The 17640-nt window shown below is 34.8% G+C and overlaps 1 protein-coding gene across 1 annotated transcript; it reads left to right on the top strand.

Annotated features, from left to right (window-relative positions):
• Positions 1–13541: 13541 nt before the first annotated feature.
• Positions 13542–16719, top strand: LOC122315791 (glycine-rich RNA-binding protein 2, mitochondrial-like). Its single transcript, XM_043131956.1, has 5 exons — positions 13542–13700; positions 14820–14965; positions 15060–15128; positions 16338–16444; positions 16516–16719. Exons 2-5 carry the CDS (start codon positions 14842–14844, stop codon positions 16636–16638), a joined length of 423 nt encoding a protein of 140 aa, XP_042987890.1. The 5' UTR covers positions 13542–13700; positions 14820–14841; the 3' UTR covers positions 16639–16719.
• Positions 16720–17640: the final 921 nt, after the last annotated feature.

The following is a 17640-nucleotide window of genomic DNA, read 5'->3' as shown; positions in this document are numbered from 1 at the left end:
AGTAGATTGAGGGCAAGGGAGAGGGGAAGCTTGGGTGGAGGGCTGGGGACCACTCACGATGGCTATTGGCGACGTCACGTGGTGGATATATGGATTTGGTGAGATCCGAGAGCTAGAGAGAGAGAAGGCTTTGGGAAGAAAGAGAGAGAAGGACATGGGGTGGGAAAGTCACCGACAACGGCGTGCTTGTGGTACCATTGACGTGTGGCGACGACTGGTTGGTTGAGAGAGAGAGAGAGAGAGAGAGAGAGAGAGAGAGAGAGAGAGAGAGAGAGAGAGAGAGAGAGAGAGAGAGAGATTGGGAGGCTAACAGTGGTGGCTGGCATGGAGGGCTTGGGAGGGGCTAACGATGGCTTTGGTGTGCTCGAGGTGGGGCTCATGGTGGTGGTGGCCATGGCTTTGGGTGGCACACGGTGTGGGTGTGAGGATCTAGAGAGATATGAGGGAGAGAGGTCCACGGGGAGGAAAGGTTGAGAGGGGTGGAGGGATTTTCTCGATCAACGATGGTGGGCTCGTGGAGGGGCTACTGCCGAAGGCAGTAGCGTCGCGGTGCGGGGTAGTGTTTCCATTAGCACGTCGAATCTCCCATTGAAACAGTTGACTGTGGGTCATGATTGAAGTTAGAAATTGGCCCCGATTGTAAACAAATTTTAATTGGGTGCCGATTGCGATGCAAATTTCAGTGGGTGCCTTAAAGCTGCATCTGTTACCATTCAATATGGCATGGTCATGGAACAGGAAGGCTGGCTTGGTCACATAAGGCTTGAGAGAGAGAGAGAGAGAGAGAGAGAGAGAGAGAGAGAGAGAGAGAGAGAGAGAGGTTATAACGGAAGAAAAAATATTTGAAAAAGAGAGAGAAGTCAGGAATCTCTGTTCGATGTTAGGGACGTGTTACATCATGCTATAATGTTAAAATCAACTGAGTTATTTACGAATGAGTCACCCACTGTTTGAATGTTAAAAAATGTCTAAATTTAAATCAAACTCAATTGAGGTTAGTATATTCAAGGAACCAAACGAGCGTAGACAACAAGCAAATTAAATATTAATTATTTAAATATTATATAGAAAGTTATTTTTTAATTAATTAATATGGTTTATATTTTCTCTTTTTCCCATGAAATGAGAATTTATAAACGACGCCCATTTTAATGAAATATGTTTTTTTTAAACACTAACAAATCATAAAACAAGTATAACGAACGTTTTGTTGGTTTTTTTGTTTCTTATATAACACGAGGGCAGTTTCTCATATACGTTAAAATAATTTAAAATAGAAAGCAATTTAAATAATAGACAATACTCAATATCAAGAAAAGTACATTAAAATAAACTTCACAATTTAGTAATTATAAAATATTATAAATAGAGAAAGAAAACAATCAATTTTATGATTGGGTGATTTACTTTACGGGTTAGTAAAGCCAAGCCAAAATCTCAAACATAACACGTTGTTGACTTTTAAATTTTATTATTAATAAACTAAATAAAAGCTAATGATCAGTATTGGAATGGAGTGCCTAGAGACTTATAAAAAAGGAGGCTGCTAGAGCCACCATTGGGCCTCCCGCTAGGCTTGTGATTTTTTCTTTCACATCATTTTTTAATATTTTTAAATATTTAAAAAAATAAAAAATTCATAATAATATTAAAAAAATTTCTTAATCACTAAAGAAAAAAAAAAACCGCTCCCAGCTGGGGATCTAGTATTATTCTATAAAGAAAAGAATAGCATGCACAAATCTCATGACTTCTTTTAAAATTGTTTCCAAATATTTTATTTTCTTAAATTTTAGAATACTTGAAAAAATTTAAAATACAGAATAAAAGATCTTAAAAATGATTAATTAAATTGATCGAGCTTTGTTTTTTATAAAGAATTCTTGACACAGTACATGACAACTACCTGCTGTGATATTTGGTGCAATTGCAGAAGAAGCACTGAATTATTTAGCAATTGATTTTATGAATCATACTAGCGAAATAATATGATATTACATTTTTTAACTCTTTCAATTCAAATGATAGAATTATAAATCAAAATATGAATTTTTATAATAACTAGATATTCCAATATAAAATCTTTTGGACCTTATATTTTATACATTTTACTCTTTTTTCTTTTCCCAAGAACATCTATCACTTTTATAAAAGATGGCCAAAGAAACCTCACAAAAATTTTGGATAATCTAGCTTGGCGCAAATATAGACAAACTAAAACAACGTCATAATAAATTTAATATCTTGTCAATTGATTTTACAAAAAATTATGAAGCATGCTCATCAACCAGTAATATTGTATAATTTAAGTTTACTTCATTTTCGAAACTTCTATCAAACTACATTTATAAACTTGTATCAAATTTCTTTAGATTGGATGGATATATAATGCATGTTGGGTTTTTTTATTCGACATATTTTTTTCTTTCATCTTCTTCTAAAGTTTTTTTGTTCTTCTAATAATCCATTGTTTCTATTTTTTGTTTTGTTTCTTATAATCCATTATTTTTTTCTTATATTTTGCCATTAATATATATTTTTCTTGAATTAATGTATAATTAAATATATATTTTCTACACTAGGCGAACGTCCAAGGGACGTTCCCCCACTACTAGTGTATATTTATATATGTATGTGTGTGTAAATGATGACATGATATGCGTATGGTAGCATACACATTATACAACAACATATATCAACATTTTTTTATATGTTCCTACACAATGAAACTAGTATAAGGCCGACTTACTAACTCTTATGCTTATTATAAGGCTGGGCCCTCCACCACCCCGCCGTCCATTGCCTTGGCCTTGCCTACAAAATTTGAAGGAGCAATGCAGGCTAGGCCTAGGCCCGCCCGCATTATACCCCACCCGACCAAATAATATATATACACATATATTATATAAAAAAACAAATATCTAAATATAAAACGACACTGTTTTATACTTATGTCCCAAGTATAAAAGAAAATGCCATAATCTTAAATCATCACTACTATCCTCTCTCTCTCTCTCTCTCTCTCTCTCTCTCTCCTCTCCACTTCACCTCTCTTCTCTTCTTCCTCGGCTACTTTCCTCCTCCTCCTTTTTTTCCTATTTTCAATTTTTTATTTTTCGTTCTCAACGTCTCATTTTGGATGTATATATCATCTATCTATTATAATAAGTGTCTATCATGCATGAATAGTAATTTTTATATTTTTGTTATGTATTTACATTTTTATCCCTGAATTGTTTTTACTTTTAAACCAAAGCTATCGGAAGCAGAGAGTCAAGTGGTTAGCCATGTGGCCCCCACTAAGAAAATATTTTACACGTCAATGGAATAATGTTGAAGCAAATCTAGAATTTGGATGTTGAGGTCCACCCGATTGGGAATTTAGGATGTTGCATCCATCGTTATTATTTCTCCATCTTCTTTATTTTAAATTTATTTTTTTAATTATTTTATTGATATAGTGTGTTTAAGTTATTATTTATTTAAAAAATTATGTGTAATTAATTAATGGTTCCGTCAGCTCAAATATACAAATTCAAAAAGTAATTTTCCAAAAAGTAAACGATATTTTGAGACACATTAATCTCGTCTTGTTGATTACTTTACTAAGATATTAGAAATTTCATTTCTAACTTAGTAAAGTCATGTTTTTGGCCTTACCGTCACTACAATGCCGAGTTGAAGGCTGAAAAAGATTCAATATAATCATTTCAAAAATATAAAAATAAAAGATTCAATATAATGTGTCACGTTAACAAATATAATCAATAGCGACAAAATCTAAAAGATAAAATAATATTTATAGTTATAAAGTGTATAAGTGCTGTAAAGTTTTTTTTTAAAAAAAAAATTAAGTAAATAAAAAACTTACATGAAAAATTTAGTTTATTTTTCATATAATTAATATCAAATTACCAATTGTCATAATTCATCTATAAAATATAATTTATTTTTCATCCCCCACCCTGTTTATAAAAAAAAAACATATTGTATTTAATTAATTTTTGTTCATCGCGTGTGAACTAATTTAATGTCTTCTTAATTTAATTAGTTTAGTAAATTCCTGCTGGTTAATTAATTTCAGAAAATTTAGTATAATTATTATTTAACTATTTTACATTATTTTTTTAATTAATTTTCTTTGCAACACTAAGAATAAAAAAATAAAATGTTATTTTCCTTTTATTTTGAAAAAATGGTCAAATAGCTCACAGATAAAATATAATATTATATAGAGTAGTTGTCTCTTTTCCCCATTTGGTATGGATTTATACTAACAGGAAGGTAATAATTAAAGAGAAATGATATTTACAGTTGTGGTTGTGCAAGCGGCGTGCAGTCGCTTTGAAAAAAATGAATTAATATGGGACCCACATGAAAAAAAAACTAACTTTTTAATCGTGGACCCCACTATTTTTCAAAGCGATTGCGTGTCGTTTGTAATTCCACGACTGTATGTAGCATTGCTCATAATTAAATCACTTTTTACAAACTATCATTGTCCATCAATAATAATAATAGTTTAAGACAAGTACGTACTACTTGATCTGTAGCGCACAATCTGCCTTTCCAATTTAAAGGCTACAATATTTTAGCTCATCGATCTGATCATTGATCATCTTTTAATTGTGTCAAGTCTTTGCATAATTCTTTGATTTTATGCCAGTGATATTCTACATTACGATCCATGTATTTTAAATAACCAACTAAGCATACGTGCCTTAAGCACGTAACATCTTTTATTAGTAATTTAGATAAGCCCCAAATGGTAGGGGTTTTGGGATTCTTTTAGGGTAAACACGTAAGTCATGTGAGATCCACGTGCCGTGCACGAGGCTTGTGTACACACCAAAACGGGTGGGGCTGGGACTGCTAAAAAGATGGAGATAAAAGGGTTTTGGGGTTAACTGACTGTAAAAGTGTAAGAAAACGAATCTGCATGCATTATTAGAGCAACATGACATCATCTCTCCCAAGAATTCAGATCACATGGATGCAGCTGATCATGACAAGATCAGTGATCCTGATATGCAGTCACACCCTTTATCGAATAAACTTGTCTCTTGTAATAAGTCTGTACATAATTTATTAAGTTGTCCTTCTTCTAGATGAGCTATAATGTATATTTATGTAAATTTAGAATTAGTTAGTCTGCAAGTCTATAGACTGTAGCTAGTACGAATATTCTCTAGTTGGCTAGCATTCTATCTGTCCATTTTTAGTATAAAGTAGCAACAGTACAGTGTAAACAATATAATGAACTTTTATGAAATTAAGGCAGTGAGCATTTTTCCTCTGTTTTCACTCATTCCCTTTTGCTTCTATTGTTATTCTTACATGATATCAAGAGTCTCAAAGTAAGAAATGTTTTTTTTTTTCAAATGACTACTGAATCAACTCCTTCTCATTTTCTTGGTTTCAATAACCTCACCAACCCATATAGACTTGACCATGGTGATAACCCCTCACTTCCCTTGGTCCCTGACCTTCTTACCATTGAAAACTACACAACCTAGTCAAGAGCTATGTGTAGAGCTCTTCATGCCAAAAATAAGTTAGGATTCGTCAAGGAAACTTTGACAAAACCAAAAACTGTCACTGATCCTCTATATGATGCGTGGGAAAGATGCAATGATCTGGTTGTGTCTTGGCTTCACAACTCTATCCATTCATTCCTCAAATCAAGCATTACTTTGGTGGATGATGCTGCACAAATCTAGGGTGAACTCAAAGATAGATTTACTCAATAGAATGGCCATCGAATTTTTCAGCTCAAAAAGGCATTTGTGGCAAGTTGACTATCTTGCTTGACAGATACCAAAGGGATTGTGTGATACAGTTTCTTATGGGGTTAAATGACTCATTCCAAGCAACCTGTGACCAAATTATGCTCTAGGATCCTTTGCCTCTTTTAAACAATTTTTTTTTTTTTTTTTTTTTTTTAATGATCCAGCAACAAGAGATGCAACATCTCATGCTATCTGATGTTCCTTCAGCAGACACAATGGCCCTTACTGTCAAACAACCATACACTTTCCCTAAATTCTTTTCTAAAACACTTCAACAACCCAAACGTGACAAATGTTTTTGCACTCACTGCAAAATCCATGGCCATGTCCTTGATACTTGTTTTGAGGTAGGTAATGCCTTAGCCCCCACCTGTACTCACTGCCATATGATAGACCATATAGCAGAAAGTGCTACAAATTACATGGCTATCCGCCTGGGCACAAACTTCATGGTAAGACCAAGCAACATGCCTTTCCCTCTGCCAACATAACTTCACTTGAGCTAGAAGATTCCTTAGATGACAAGTTGACCTTCACCAAAGAGCAATATCAACAACTGCTATCTTTACTATAGTCAAAGGAAGTGTCCATTGCCAATCATTCAGTCAACACTGTCAAGGCAGACTGCACACACCCTTCCACCATGAATGGTATTATTTCTTGCTTCACTTCTTTCACTCCCACGCATACCCCCACACACACACCTTGGATCATTGACACTGGTGCTACAGATTACATGATTTGCAGCACCACTTCCTTCTCATCCATTACCTCTCTAATATCTTTTATAGTTAAATTTCCTAATGGCCACACTGCACCTGTCACTCACATTGGTATTGTCCACATTCACAACACATTAACACTAAATAATGTGTTATGTGTTCTTTCATTTCATTTCAATTTGATTTCTGTAAAACAGCTAACCAACTCACTATCTTGCTGTTTTATTTTTCTTTCACCATTTTGTTTTATCCAAGACCTTTTGTCATGGACCACGATTAGTATGGGTGAGATAAAGAATGGTCTCTACCACTTGCTCGTAGAACCAGTGTCATCAACAGCCATTCTAAATCATTTTTCAACTTGTTTACATAAAAATATCTCTGTTTTAACTACTTAAAAAAATGTTGATCTTGTTTCAAATCTTTAGCATTGTCAATTGGGTCATACCCCACTTTCTAGATTACATGTAATCACAGACTCTCTTATTAAAAATCATGTTTCTGACATTCCCAATACCAATTCTTGTTTTGTGTGTTCACTTGCCAAGCATTATAAACTTCAATTTTCTGTTAGTTCCCATAAAAGCAAAGCAATATTTGAACTAATCCATTGTGATATATGGAGACCTAACTCAGTCACAGCTTATGATGGAACAAGATATTTTTTGACCATTGTAGATGATTACTCTAGGAGTACTTGAATATATTTACTCAAGGCTAAATCAAATACCAGACCATGCATTGAAGCCTTTTGTAATCTTGTTAAAACCCAATTCCATACCAAAGTTCAAACATTTCGAAATGACAATGGCCTTGAGTTTCACATGATAGATTTTTTCAACAAGAAAGGAATAATTCACTGTAAAACTTGTGTGGAAACCCCTCAACAAAATGGGATTGCAGAAAGGAAGAACCAACACCTTTTGAACATAGCTCGAGCCCTTAAAATTCAATCTAATCTTCCCCACTTGTACTGGAATGATTGTATTCTCACAGTAGCTTACATAATTAATCGAATTCTCACTCATTTACTCTCTAATAAAACACCCTTTGAGATCATTTTCAACAAACCTCCTACATATTCTCACATGAGAATCTTAGGCTGCCTCTGTTTTGCCTCTTCCATTTCTCAAAATAGACAAAAATTTGATCCTAGAGGTAGGCATTGTGTCTTTCTTGGTTACCCCTTTGGGGTAAAAGGGTATAAGCTGCTTGATTTAAATACAAATTCAGTTTTAATCTCTCGAGATGTTACTTTTCATGAGCATGTATTTCCCTTTCATCAACGTCACTCCACTCCATCTTCTCAAATACCATCTTCTCCCACCCTTCCTCAAACTCCATCTTATCAATTACCATCTTTTGCCACCCTAACTCAAACTCCTTTTCCTTCTATTTCACAGTCTCCCCCACCATACAACACCTCTTTGCCACTTACATTAGAAACAGATTCCTCATCATCCACACCCACAGACTTTTCCATACCACCTTCCTCCAATCCTTCCATTCCATCAACAACAGAACCTTCCTCTCTTCTTCCTCTTAGAAGATCCACTTGAACCAGAAAAGCTCCTCAATACCTGCAGGACTTCCATTGCCAACAAGCAACTTTAATCTCATCCCTTCAATCAGTGAACATGGCATTAGCTCCTTCAGGTATCTCTTTTCCTTTAGCTTCCTCCATTTATTATCATAACTTGTCTCCTGGGTTTTCTTTATTTTTTGCTACCATCTCTTCCACTAATGATCCACACACTTACACACAAGTTGTCAAAGACCTCGATTGGTGTAAGGCAATGGATACTGAAATTAAAGCTTTAGAGCTCAGCAATACATGGACCCTTACAGATTTACCCAATGTTTTAAAAATCATTCTGTTCCGGCCGGAATGGCCGGAATTTTTCGTGCCGGAACAGTGACCGGAACGGGATAGGTATCTATTCCGTTTCGGGTCAAATTCCGGTCGTTCCGACCAATTCGGGTCCAAAAAAAAAAAAAAAACTCTCTTGTAAATAAGTTGAAAAATAATGAATAAAATTGTACTTTTAGAATTCAAATACCCCTTTCCGTGCATTAGAAGTATTGTTACTTTTAATAGTCTGTCTATTCTTTAATTTTTTTCCTTTATTTTTGTGTCTTAACTCAAGTTTGTGATTTTTTTCAATATATATTCATTTTATAAATCTTTAATTCTTCTATATATATACACATATACATATCACACACTTACATATATATATATATATATATGTATTTATTTTATTAATTGTTAGTTTATATATACATATAAATATTTATATATAATATATAATTAATCCCGAAATGGTACACCGAAACGTACCGATACCGAAATATTCCGTTCCAGTGCCTCAACCGGAATGGTCTCCGGAACGGATTTCAAAACTTTGGATTTACCCCCTGACAAAATCACATTGCATGCAAATTTGTCAATAAACCAAGTACCACTCCAATGGTACTATTGAGAGGAAGAAAGCAAGACTAGTAGTTAAGGGTTTCACCCAACAAGAAGGGGTGGATTAGCATGAAACTTTTTCCCCAGTAGTGAAGATTGTCACCGTTAGAACCATTATTGCCTTAGCTGCAATTAAAGGATGACATCTCCACCAATTTGATGTTAACAATGTATTTCTTAATGGAGAGCTCAATGAAGAAATCTACATGAAAAAGCCCCCTGGCTACACCAAAGGACAACCTGACCAGGTTTGCAAGCTCAACAAAAGTCTCATGGCCTCAAACAGGGCTCACACCAGTGGTATGATAAATTTTCCACTTCCTTGGTTGCCTTTGGTTTCACTCAATCCAAGACTGATTACAGCCTATTTACTTGCATAACCCCTACTACTTTTACTGGACTACTTGTCTATGTTGATGACATTGTAGTTGCAAGCAATTCCCTTGAATCTATTTCAGTTCTCAAGAATTTTTTGAACACACATTTCAGAATAAAAGACCTTGGAACCTTGAGATACTTCCATGGCATTGAGGTTGCTTGATCACCTAATGAAATTCACCCCTGTCAAAGGAAATACACTCTAGATATTCTTGCTGACTCAGGCAATCTAGCTTGTAAACCTTTAAAGCTCCCAATGGACCAAAACCACAAATTGAGCAAGTCATCAGGGACACCCCTAGTTGATCCTACCTCCTACAGACAACTCATTGGTAGATTGCTTTACCTCACATTAACCAAACCTGATATTAGTTACCCCATCCAAATCCTAAGTCAATTTATGGATCACCCTTCCACCTCCCACCTTGCTGCAGCCCACAAGGTACTGAGATACCTTAAAAATGCACATGGTCAAGGCATCCTTCTTTCTTCAAGTTCCCCACTTCAGCTTAGAGGCTACTGTGATTTAGATTGGACTTCTTGCCCGGACACACGCAAATCAGTCACTGGTTTTTGTATCTTCTTGGGCCATTCTCTCATTTCTTGGAGATCCAAGAAACAAACAGTTGTCTCAAGGTCTTCAGTTGATGCAGAATATCGTGCAATGGCATCCATTTCTACTGAACTCACTTGGCTGCAGCAGCTATTCACTGATCTCTTCATTCCTCATCCACAAACAGCTGAACTTTTTTGTGACAACCAAGCTGCTCTACATATAGCATCAAGACTGCTCATGTTCACACCAACTCACAGCTTGCTGACATTTTTACTAAGTCCTTACCTTCTTGTATTCTTTTCTCACATCTCTCCAAGATGGGAATAGTCAACCTCTATTCTCCATCTTGTGGGGAAGGGGGGTATTAGAGCAACATGTCATCAGCTCTCCCAAGAATTCAGATCACATGGATGCAGCTGATCATGGCAAGATTAGTGATCCTGATATGTAGTCACACCTTTCATCGAATAAACTTGTTTCTTGTAATAAGTCTGTACATAATTTACTAAGTTTTCATTCTTCTAGATGAGTTGTAATGTACATTTATGTAAATTTAAAATTTTTAGTCTGCAAGTGTACAGACTGTAGCTAGTACGAATATTCTCTAGTTGGTTAGCATTCTATCTGTCCATTTTTAGTATAAAGTAGCAATAGTACAATGTAAACAATACAATAAAATTTTATGAAATTAAGGCAGTGGGCATTTTTCCTCTGTTTTCACTCGTCCTATTTTGCTTCCATTGTTATTCTTACATGCATTTTATGAACTCCTTTTACCCTTTCTTTTGTTCATGGGTTTAGATTTTCTCGTTTCCTTACTTTGTCTATTTAAAAATAGTGGGCCTAGTGGCAGCTTGAGTGCATGATTTTTCTAGTTTTATTTTACACCTTTCTCTACACGTATTTGGTTGTTTTGATTATATTCCTAAGTTCTCTTCTTTGTGACTATTGAGCTCTTTACTCATTGCATTGTTCAATCTACTTTATTTTTTTCCCGTTACAACTATTTTTGTTGTTTTAATTGAACTTTGCAATTCCAATATCTTAGAAACTCGTTGATTACGATTGCCTTCTATGTTTCAACTTGATATGGGTATGGATTGTTTATCAAAAGCCAAAACGGGTCTTGCAGCAAAAACGTATACATTCGAGCCCTTCAAGGTTCATGTGCTAAGGAGCCTGACCCACAAAAAAATATTAAATAATCCAAATTTCAAATCGACCTACCAAGGATAAAGCACAAGAAGATCACATCTCAGAGATTAATGGCATATTGATTGTTATGGCATAGCATACTTATAATGCTAACATGGTATAAGGTAGTAGAGTTACTATCCCATCTTGCAAATCGGCGGCTATGGGGGGCAAAAGATCAGTGGAAAACAACACTAAGCTCATGTCACTTAGGGCAGTAAGGGACAGGCTGCATGATGTATAAATTGAGTTGTTAGTACTCTAAAGGTGAGACAAGTTGTCCTCCTACGCATATCCACTTTTAGAAATTCTAAATCAAAGTATGTAGTGAAAGTGTTTATCTCAGGTGGCAAATCTTAGATTGGATGTGATTGCTCAACGAATTTTGTCACGTGTTATTCAACCAAAATTATCCTCGTTAATGGTGGAGTGTACCACATGGCAAAACTAGGACAATACTTTCATATCTACAACTTAAATGCTAAGACTAGAGAGACATTTTTAGAGAGATTTCTTATGCTAAGACCCATAAGTTGTACCAATTGGGATTTGGGAGAAGGGCTATATATAGCCCTCAAATTCGTAACTCGCTTCTGGCCAACCATCAAAACTCATGAAGTGGTTTAATAGCCTCCGCAACTCCTGAACATGAGAAGGGGAATGGGTGTCCATTGTGGATGCTTCTTTATTACATATCTTACTCGTAAATAGTGGGCAAGAACCCAAGCATACATATATCAACATGTTCTCTATTTTGTTTATATTGACAAAAAGGCTGGTTTGGTTAACAAAAACTAAATTATCTCATATCATCCCATCTTCTATAATCATTATAATTTTTTCAAATTTCCACATAAAATATAATAAACAATTTAACATTTTTAAATTTCAAAACAAAACTAATATTTATATTATAATAATATTTTATTTAAAACTCTATGTACAGTCACTTTTACATACTATTTACACACTCTACAAATGTGATTGGCTACACCACTTTTTTTAATATAAAATAATTGATTTGGCCAACTACATCAATGGAGTGCATAAAGAGTGTGCAAAATTGACTATATGTAGTATAACTCATATTTTATTCAATTTTCAACAAAATATCTTATCTCATATGTATTGCATAACCAAACGAGGCAAGTTGAACAACCAACAAGCACACTCATAAAAGAAAAAATAAGAGCACTATCTCAAGTCTCTCTTAATGAAGACCAACATAGCAACATTTCTAGAAGTGTTTCAGTATGTCCCAACTTATTTGGTCACACCAAATTGAGCATCCTTAATCCTTCTTGAGTCCACATAATTTAGAGTATTGCTCAATCTCTATAGAACATTATGTACCCGCAAATGTCGCAACTTTTAAAAAAGCAATATAACTTGCCAAAAATGAGTACAAATACAATATTAATGTGTTACCAAATAATTTCCCCTTTGCCATCACATCATTCAATTGTCGTCAACTTGCTTTTCTATTAATGTCTCTTTAGACCGCATCATTCGTGATCATAGACAATATACCAAACTTCAACCACGTGACATGGTCAAAGATCTTCTAATGGCATAAATAAAACCTATAGGACTTACACAACGAGAGAGTAGGGATCCATTCACTCACCTTTATAGTTAGTTATAAAAGTGCATGTAATATAAAATACATTCTACGGTAGAATTCTTAATTGACAAAAGTCTTTCGCAAATAAATATTTAACCTTACCCATCCATTGAAAAAAAAACCCGATTTGATTTATAAGAATTTGATTTTAATATTTTCTTATAAATTAAATCATACCATACTATCTTGCAAATAAAAACATTAACAAATACTCACTTTTTCATAATTGAAACAGAAGCAGCTATTTAAGGAATGAAAGCTTATATTTGTAAGCGAGTATGGAAGGTTCTCCACACTATAACATAATGAGATTTGATTTATAAGAGTTTAATTTTAAATTATTTTTATAAATTAAATCCTACCATACTAGCATATCATGCGTAAAAATCTTAATAAATACATACCTTTCAAATTAAAACATAAGCGGCTAATTAAGCAATGAAAAGTTTTTACACCAAAACTTGATTTGTAAGAATTTAATTTTAAATATTTTTTATAATGAAATTCTACTGTACCAATTTATAAGAATAATTTATGAATAATACTAGAAATTTAGAGTGTGAAAGATTCGCGCACTCAATTTTTTTTAAAACGAAATTTATAATTGAAAAATAATTTTTTATATAGGTTCTATAAATACCCTTTTAAAAAAAAAAAGATGACACTTAAATTGTAAATATTATTTCTTATAATTAATATTACAACGTTCATGCAACGAAGAGACAAATACATTAAAATTTAAATTGGCCCATATCCAGGGACAAAGTCCCGTTGATATGTATAACATCGAAATATTTCAATTTCGAGGGGTACAGCTGCAAAATTCATCGGTTGCAAGCCGAATTACCAATGACACCCACAGGAAACCAGACCCCAACACATATCCCCTATAAAGCCCTGATGTATTCTGCCTTTTTTCCTTAAACCCTAGCATTGGCCGCTGCCCCTACGCCTCGTCTCTAAGGTATGGCCCTTTTACTAAACCCTAAACCCCTCTCTCTCTCTCTCTCTCTCTCTCTCTCTCCATATTCAGTCGCTTTCATGTATGTGTTTTTTCTATTTTACGTCTGTTGTATCTTTAGATTTGAGGTTTTCTTTTTTCGTTCCTTTCTCATGCTTGTGGTTATTGGGTGTTGATGGTGGTTACTCTCTCATTGGGAGTGATTGATGCATGATCTTCTGTGCTTTTTTGTGGGATTTTTTTTTTTTTTTGCTCCTTTGCTAGCTAGGTTACTGAGAATTCCTTGAAGAAATGAAAGCGAATAAGGTTCTGTTTGCCTTTTGGAGGTGTTAGCTAACTTTCATGGTCATGTCCGAGGTCACCACCAGGGAAATAGCTAATACTTGACATATCCGAAGAACTACTTTGCCTTTGTTGTTGCTTTCTTTTGGTTCAGTCACAGCTTGATATGCACTTATGATGGAGTGACATTCTTAAGGTATGTCTGGACTCTTGTTAAGGCTATACAAGAATCCAGGTGGGCTTGTGTCCCTCGGAGTTCTAGTGCAGTGTGGGACTTCAGGGAACATACTTGTTAAGTCCGATCTTTTTCTGGACTTCCAAAGCTTGTTTGTAAGCAACATACAGTGATTCTTTGCTAAATTCAGGGTCTCTTCATGGTAAAATCAAATTCGGACAGGCTGATAGCTCCTGTTTAGTCATCTTGCCCACTCATTCTGTTCCGATTAGCCTAACTTGGCTGATTTCACCCTGGCCCCTATTTCTTTACAAGGCATCTCAATGAACTCTTCATCTCTCTGCAGAAGTCTTTTTCAATGAAATACAAGGATTTTTTCCCTTGTCGATTAATATGGGTTGAGATTAAATGCATCAAAAATTTATTTTGTTGCTCTGAAATTGCCAGCTCTGTGGTGAGCTGTCAGTTGGTACTTTGTTATTATAATCTTGGCCCAATAGCTCTCTTTAGAATCTTGGCGTGATTTGTTATATGTTTTGGGTTTGCTTTGCTTTGTTTGATATCCAAGTCATTCCATACTCACCAAAAAGAAAATAAATAGAAATTATCCAACTCATGAAATATTAAAGTGACATGGTATTTTGTTGTTGCTGTTGCATATGTAGTACCCTACCGCTATCAATTAGTATGGCATTTTGTAACAAAGTTGGGGGACTTTTGAGGCGGAGCATTTCTCAGAATGGACCAGCACCAATAAATTCTATGCTTAATTCCATTCGCTGCATGTCATCAAGCAAGCTTTTTGTTGGAGGTATAGCTACATGTTCTTAGTCTTAATTGTCGGTTTTAGTACAGTTGTGCTACGAAACTCCTTGAAGCTTATTCTTATAATGGTGGTTTTAAAGGTCTTTCATACTCAACCGATGAGCAGTCTCTAAAGGATGCATTTGCTGGCTTTGGTGACGTGGTTGATGGTTAGTTTTGACCTTGTGTTGATAGTGAATATGGGCATGTCAAATAAGCTGTAATCTTTCTTAATGCAATGAATGATATTGCAGCATGTGCAAATTATTTAATGGTTTGTAAATCTTCTACCTCTGTAAAATTGCTCGTTTATGGTAGAAAGAATACATTTGCTTGTGTGCTGCATGATTTTAGAAAAAAATGGTGTATTTTGAAGAGATGCATCGTTTTCTGGATGATATATTGGTTAGAAGTGGATAGTAGTGTGGAATTCTGATTGCCAAGAAGCATTAATGACTCAGTTATTGAGGTGTTATTTTTCTTTTGGATGATGTTCACACTTGTAGTTGGCAGTATGTTGGTTAATTGCTTTTGTCAAATATGACTGCTTTTGCTATATGTGTACATGGACAGCTGTTTGAGGTCTCATCTAGGACGGTGACTCTAATTAGAGTTTGGAGATGTGAATGTAATGTTTTATTATTCTCATTTCTAATAGATGAAAAGGCTTTTCTGTTAGGTTTACTGTACTATTTAGGTTAGCCTCGAGACTAATGCGTCAAGCTGTATGTCGCTGCTTAAATTCTTTGGCCTGTAGGATCTTCTATGTTCCACTTGTGGTAGTAGTGTACAGTTAATCTATATTTTTGGCAACTTGGGTTTATTCATAGGGGATCAACTAAAATGGAACACTGTACCGTATACAATTACAGGGCATCATTATTTTCACTCATATTGGTAAATTATTGAGATTGTTTATGGATCCAAACCATTCAAATGATCTAAAAAACTGGGAAGGTGGCCTGATCTTCTAAACTTCGCTTTTGGTGAGCCATTTGGATGGTGATCAAGTGTGAATGTTTAATGCAAAAAATGACAGCAATATTTGATGGGAAAAATATTTATCTTGCACGTTCAATTTCTTATTAGTTAAGAGTATTGGTTTCTTCTTGGCTGCATGAAATGAGTAATTGGTGGATGCTTCCCATTAAAGAAATCAAAATGCTGGTTATTCCAATTTCAGTTTCATGCTTCCTTGATTTTTGTTTTCTGGAATCTTTATTTTGGGTACACAATCGTAGATAAAGCTCTTTACTTCTCCTGCTCTCTTTTTCTCTAAACCCCCCCCCCCCCCCCCCCTCTCATGATAAGTTTAGATTGTCTTCTAGTTCGATTTTTATTTACACCATTGTATTCTCAGTCGTTTGCTTTCTTCACAGCCAAGGTTATCGTTGATAGAGATACTGGGCGGTCTAGGGGATTTGGGTTTGTTAACTACTCAAGTACGGAATCTGCAAGCGAAGCACTGTCTGCTATGGATGGCCAGGTTCGAAATGGGTCTTTATGAGGTAGTTAACTAGCGCCATTAAAATTATGATTGACATCCTAAACTTTCAGGAACTTAATGGACGAAACATTCGAGTGAGTTATGCCAATGACAGACCTGCTGGCCCTCGACCTTTTGGAGGTGGTGGTTATCGTGGGGACAGAGGTTTTGGTGGTGGAGATGCTGATTTCTAAGCTTTTGGAGTTGTGCTGCATATGGGCTTGTATCTATTGCTAGTTGGTGCTCCTTAGAAATTGGGATTGATGGAATTTATCTTAGATGAACTATTATCTGAACATTGGAGTTTTTGTATGGTTTTGATACAAGTTTCTTTTGCTTATTATTGCTTATTATATGTATGAGCAGCGCAAGTTAAGTCAGGATCTGCGCATTTGGCTCGAGTTTATGCTGCATGCTATGCTGTAAGAAGCATATATGTTAACTTTTAACTGCAGACCGTACTGTCTTTCTTTGCAACCATTTAATCTCCACAGATCTTGTTCTGTTCCATTTGGAATAATTTATTTGCAGTTTCTGTCAAGTTTTGAATCATTTTCCCATTTGAAGTCATTTTGCTTTGCTCGAGAGGGCACTTGTTTTTAGGTGCTGCTGCCTGCTTCTGAGCTTTCAGTTGCAGGCACCATAATGGGTTGAAAATTTCTCTGTAACTGGGTTTTTTGGAATGTCTTAATCGGTATAGTTTCAATTCTTATTGCCCACCTTGGTTCGTTTGGGGGTGAAATGAAATGGGAATTTTGAGAATAGTAGTAAAATAGTTTGTAAATAGTAATGAGATATTGAGTATTTATGGGGTTTTGGGAAAAGAGAGAAAATGTTAAATAAAATATTGTTATAATATGGTTGAACAATATTATTTTTGTTTGTAGAATTAAAAAAATTGAATTGTTTTTTATTTTTTGTTTGAAAGTTTGGAAAAATTATAATGATTAATTTGAAAATTTTGTATTTGAATTATATTAGAGAATGAGGTAAGATAAAATGAGATGAGAATTTTTAGATGAGATTTATTTCTAAACACGCCCTTAAGTTTTAAAATAGAAATATGGTCTGCCATGTTATTGTCTGTTGATAACTGTGTTAGTTGACAAAGGATCTGTTTTCTCTATTCTGCACCATTTTTTGTGGTTCTAGAAGTTTTCAAGTTGGGATTTTTATTATATTCTACATCTATATCT

This window comes from Carya illinoinensis, chromosome 1 (genome assembly GCF_018687715.1).
Source record: "Carya illinoinensis cultivar Pawnee chromosome 1, C.illinoinensisPawnee_v1, whole genome shotgun sequence".
Taxonomy (NCBI): domain Eukaryota; kingdom Viridiplantae; phylum Streptophyta; class Magnoliopsida; order Fagales; family Juglandaceae; genus Carya; species Carya illinoinensis.
The sequence above is the reverse complement of the archived record's forward strand: the minus strand, read 5'-3'. Positions and strand labels throughout refer to the sequence as shown.

Coding starts and splice junctions, on each gene's coding strand:
- LOC122315791 (XM_043131956.1), top strand. CDS start 14,842: ATGGCATTTTGTAACAAAGTTGGGGGACTTTTGAGGCGGAGCATTTCT. Junction 15,129..16,337: donor CTTTGGTGACGTGGTTGATG/GTTAGTTTTGAC, acceptor CTTTCTTCACAG/CCAAGGTTATCGTTGATAGA. Junction 16,445..16,515: donor TGTCTGCTATGGATGGCCAG/GTTCGAAATGGG, acceptor CTAAACTTTCAG/GAACTTAATGGACGAAACAT.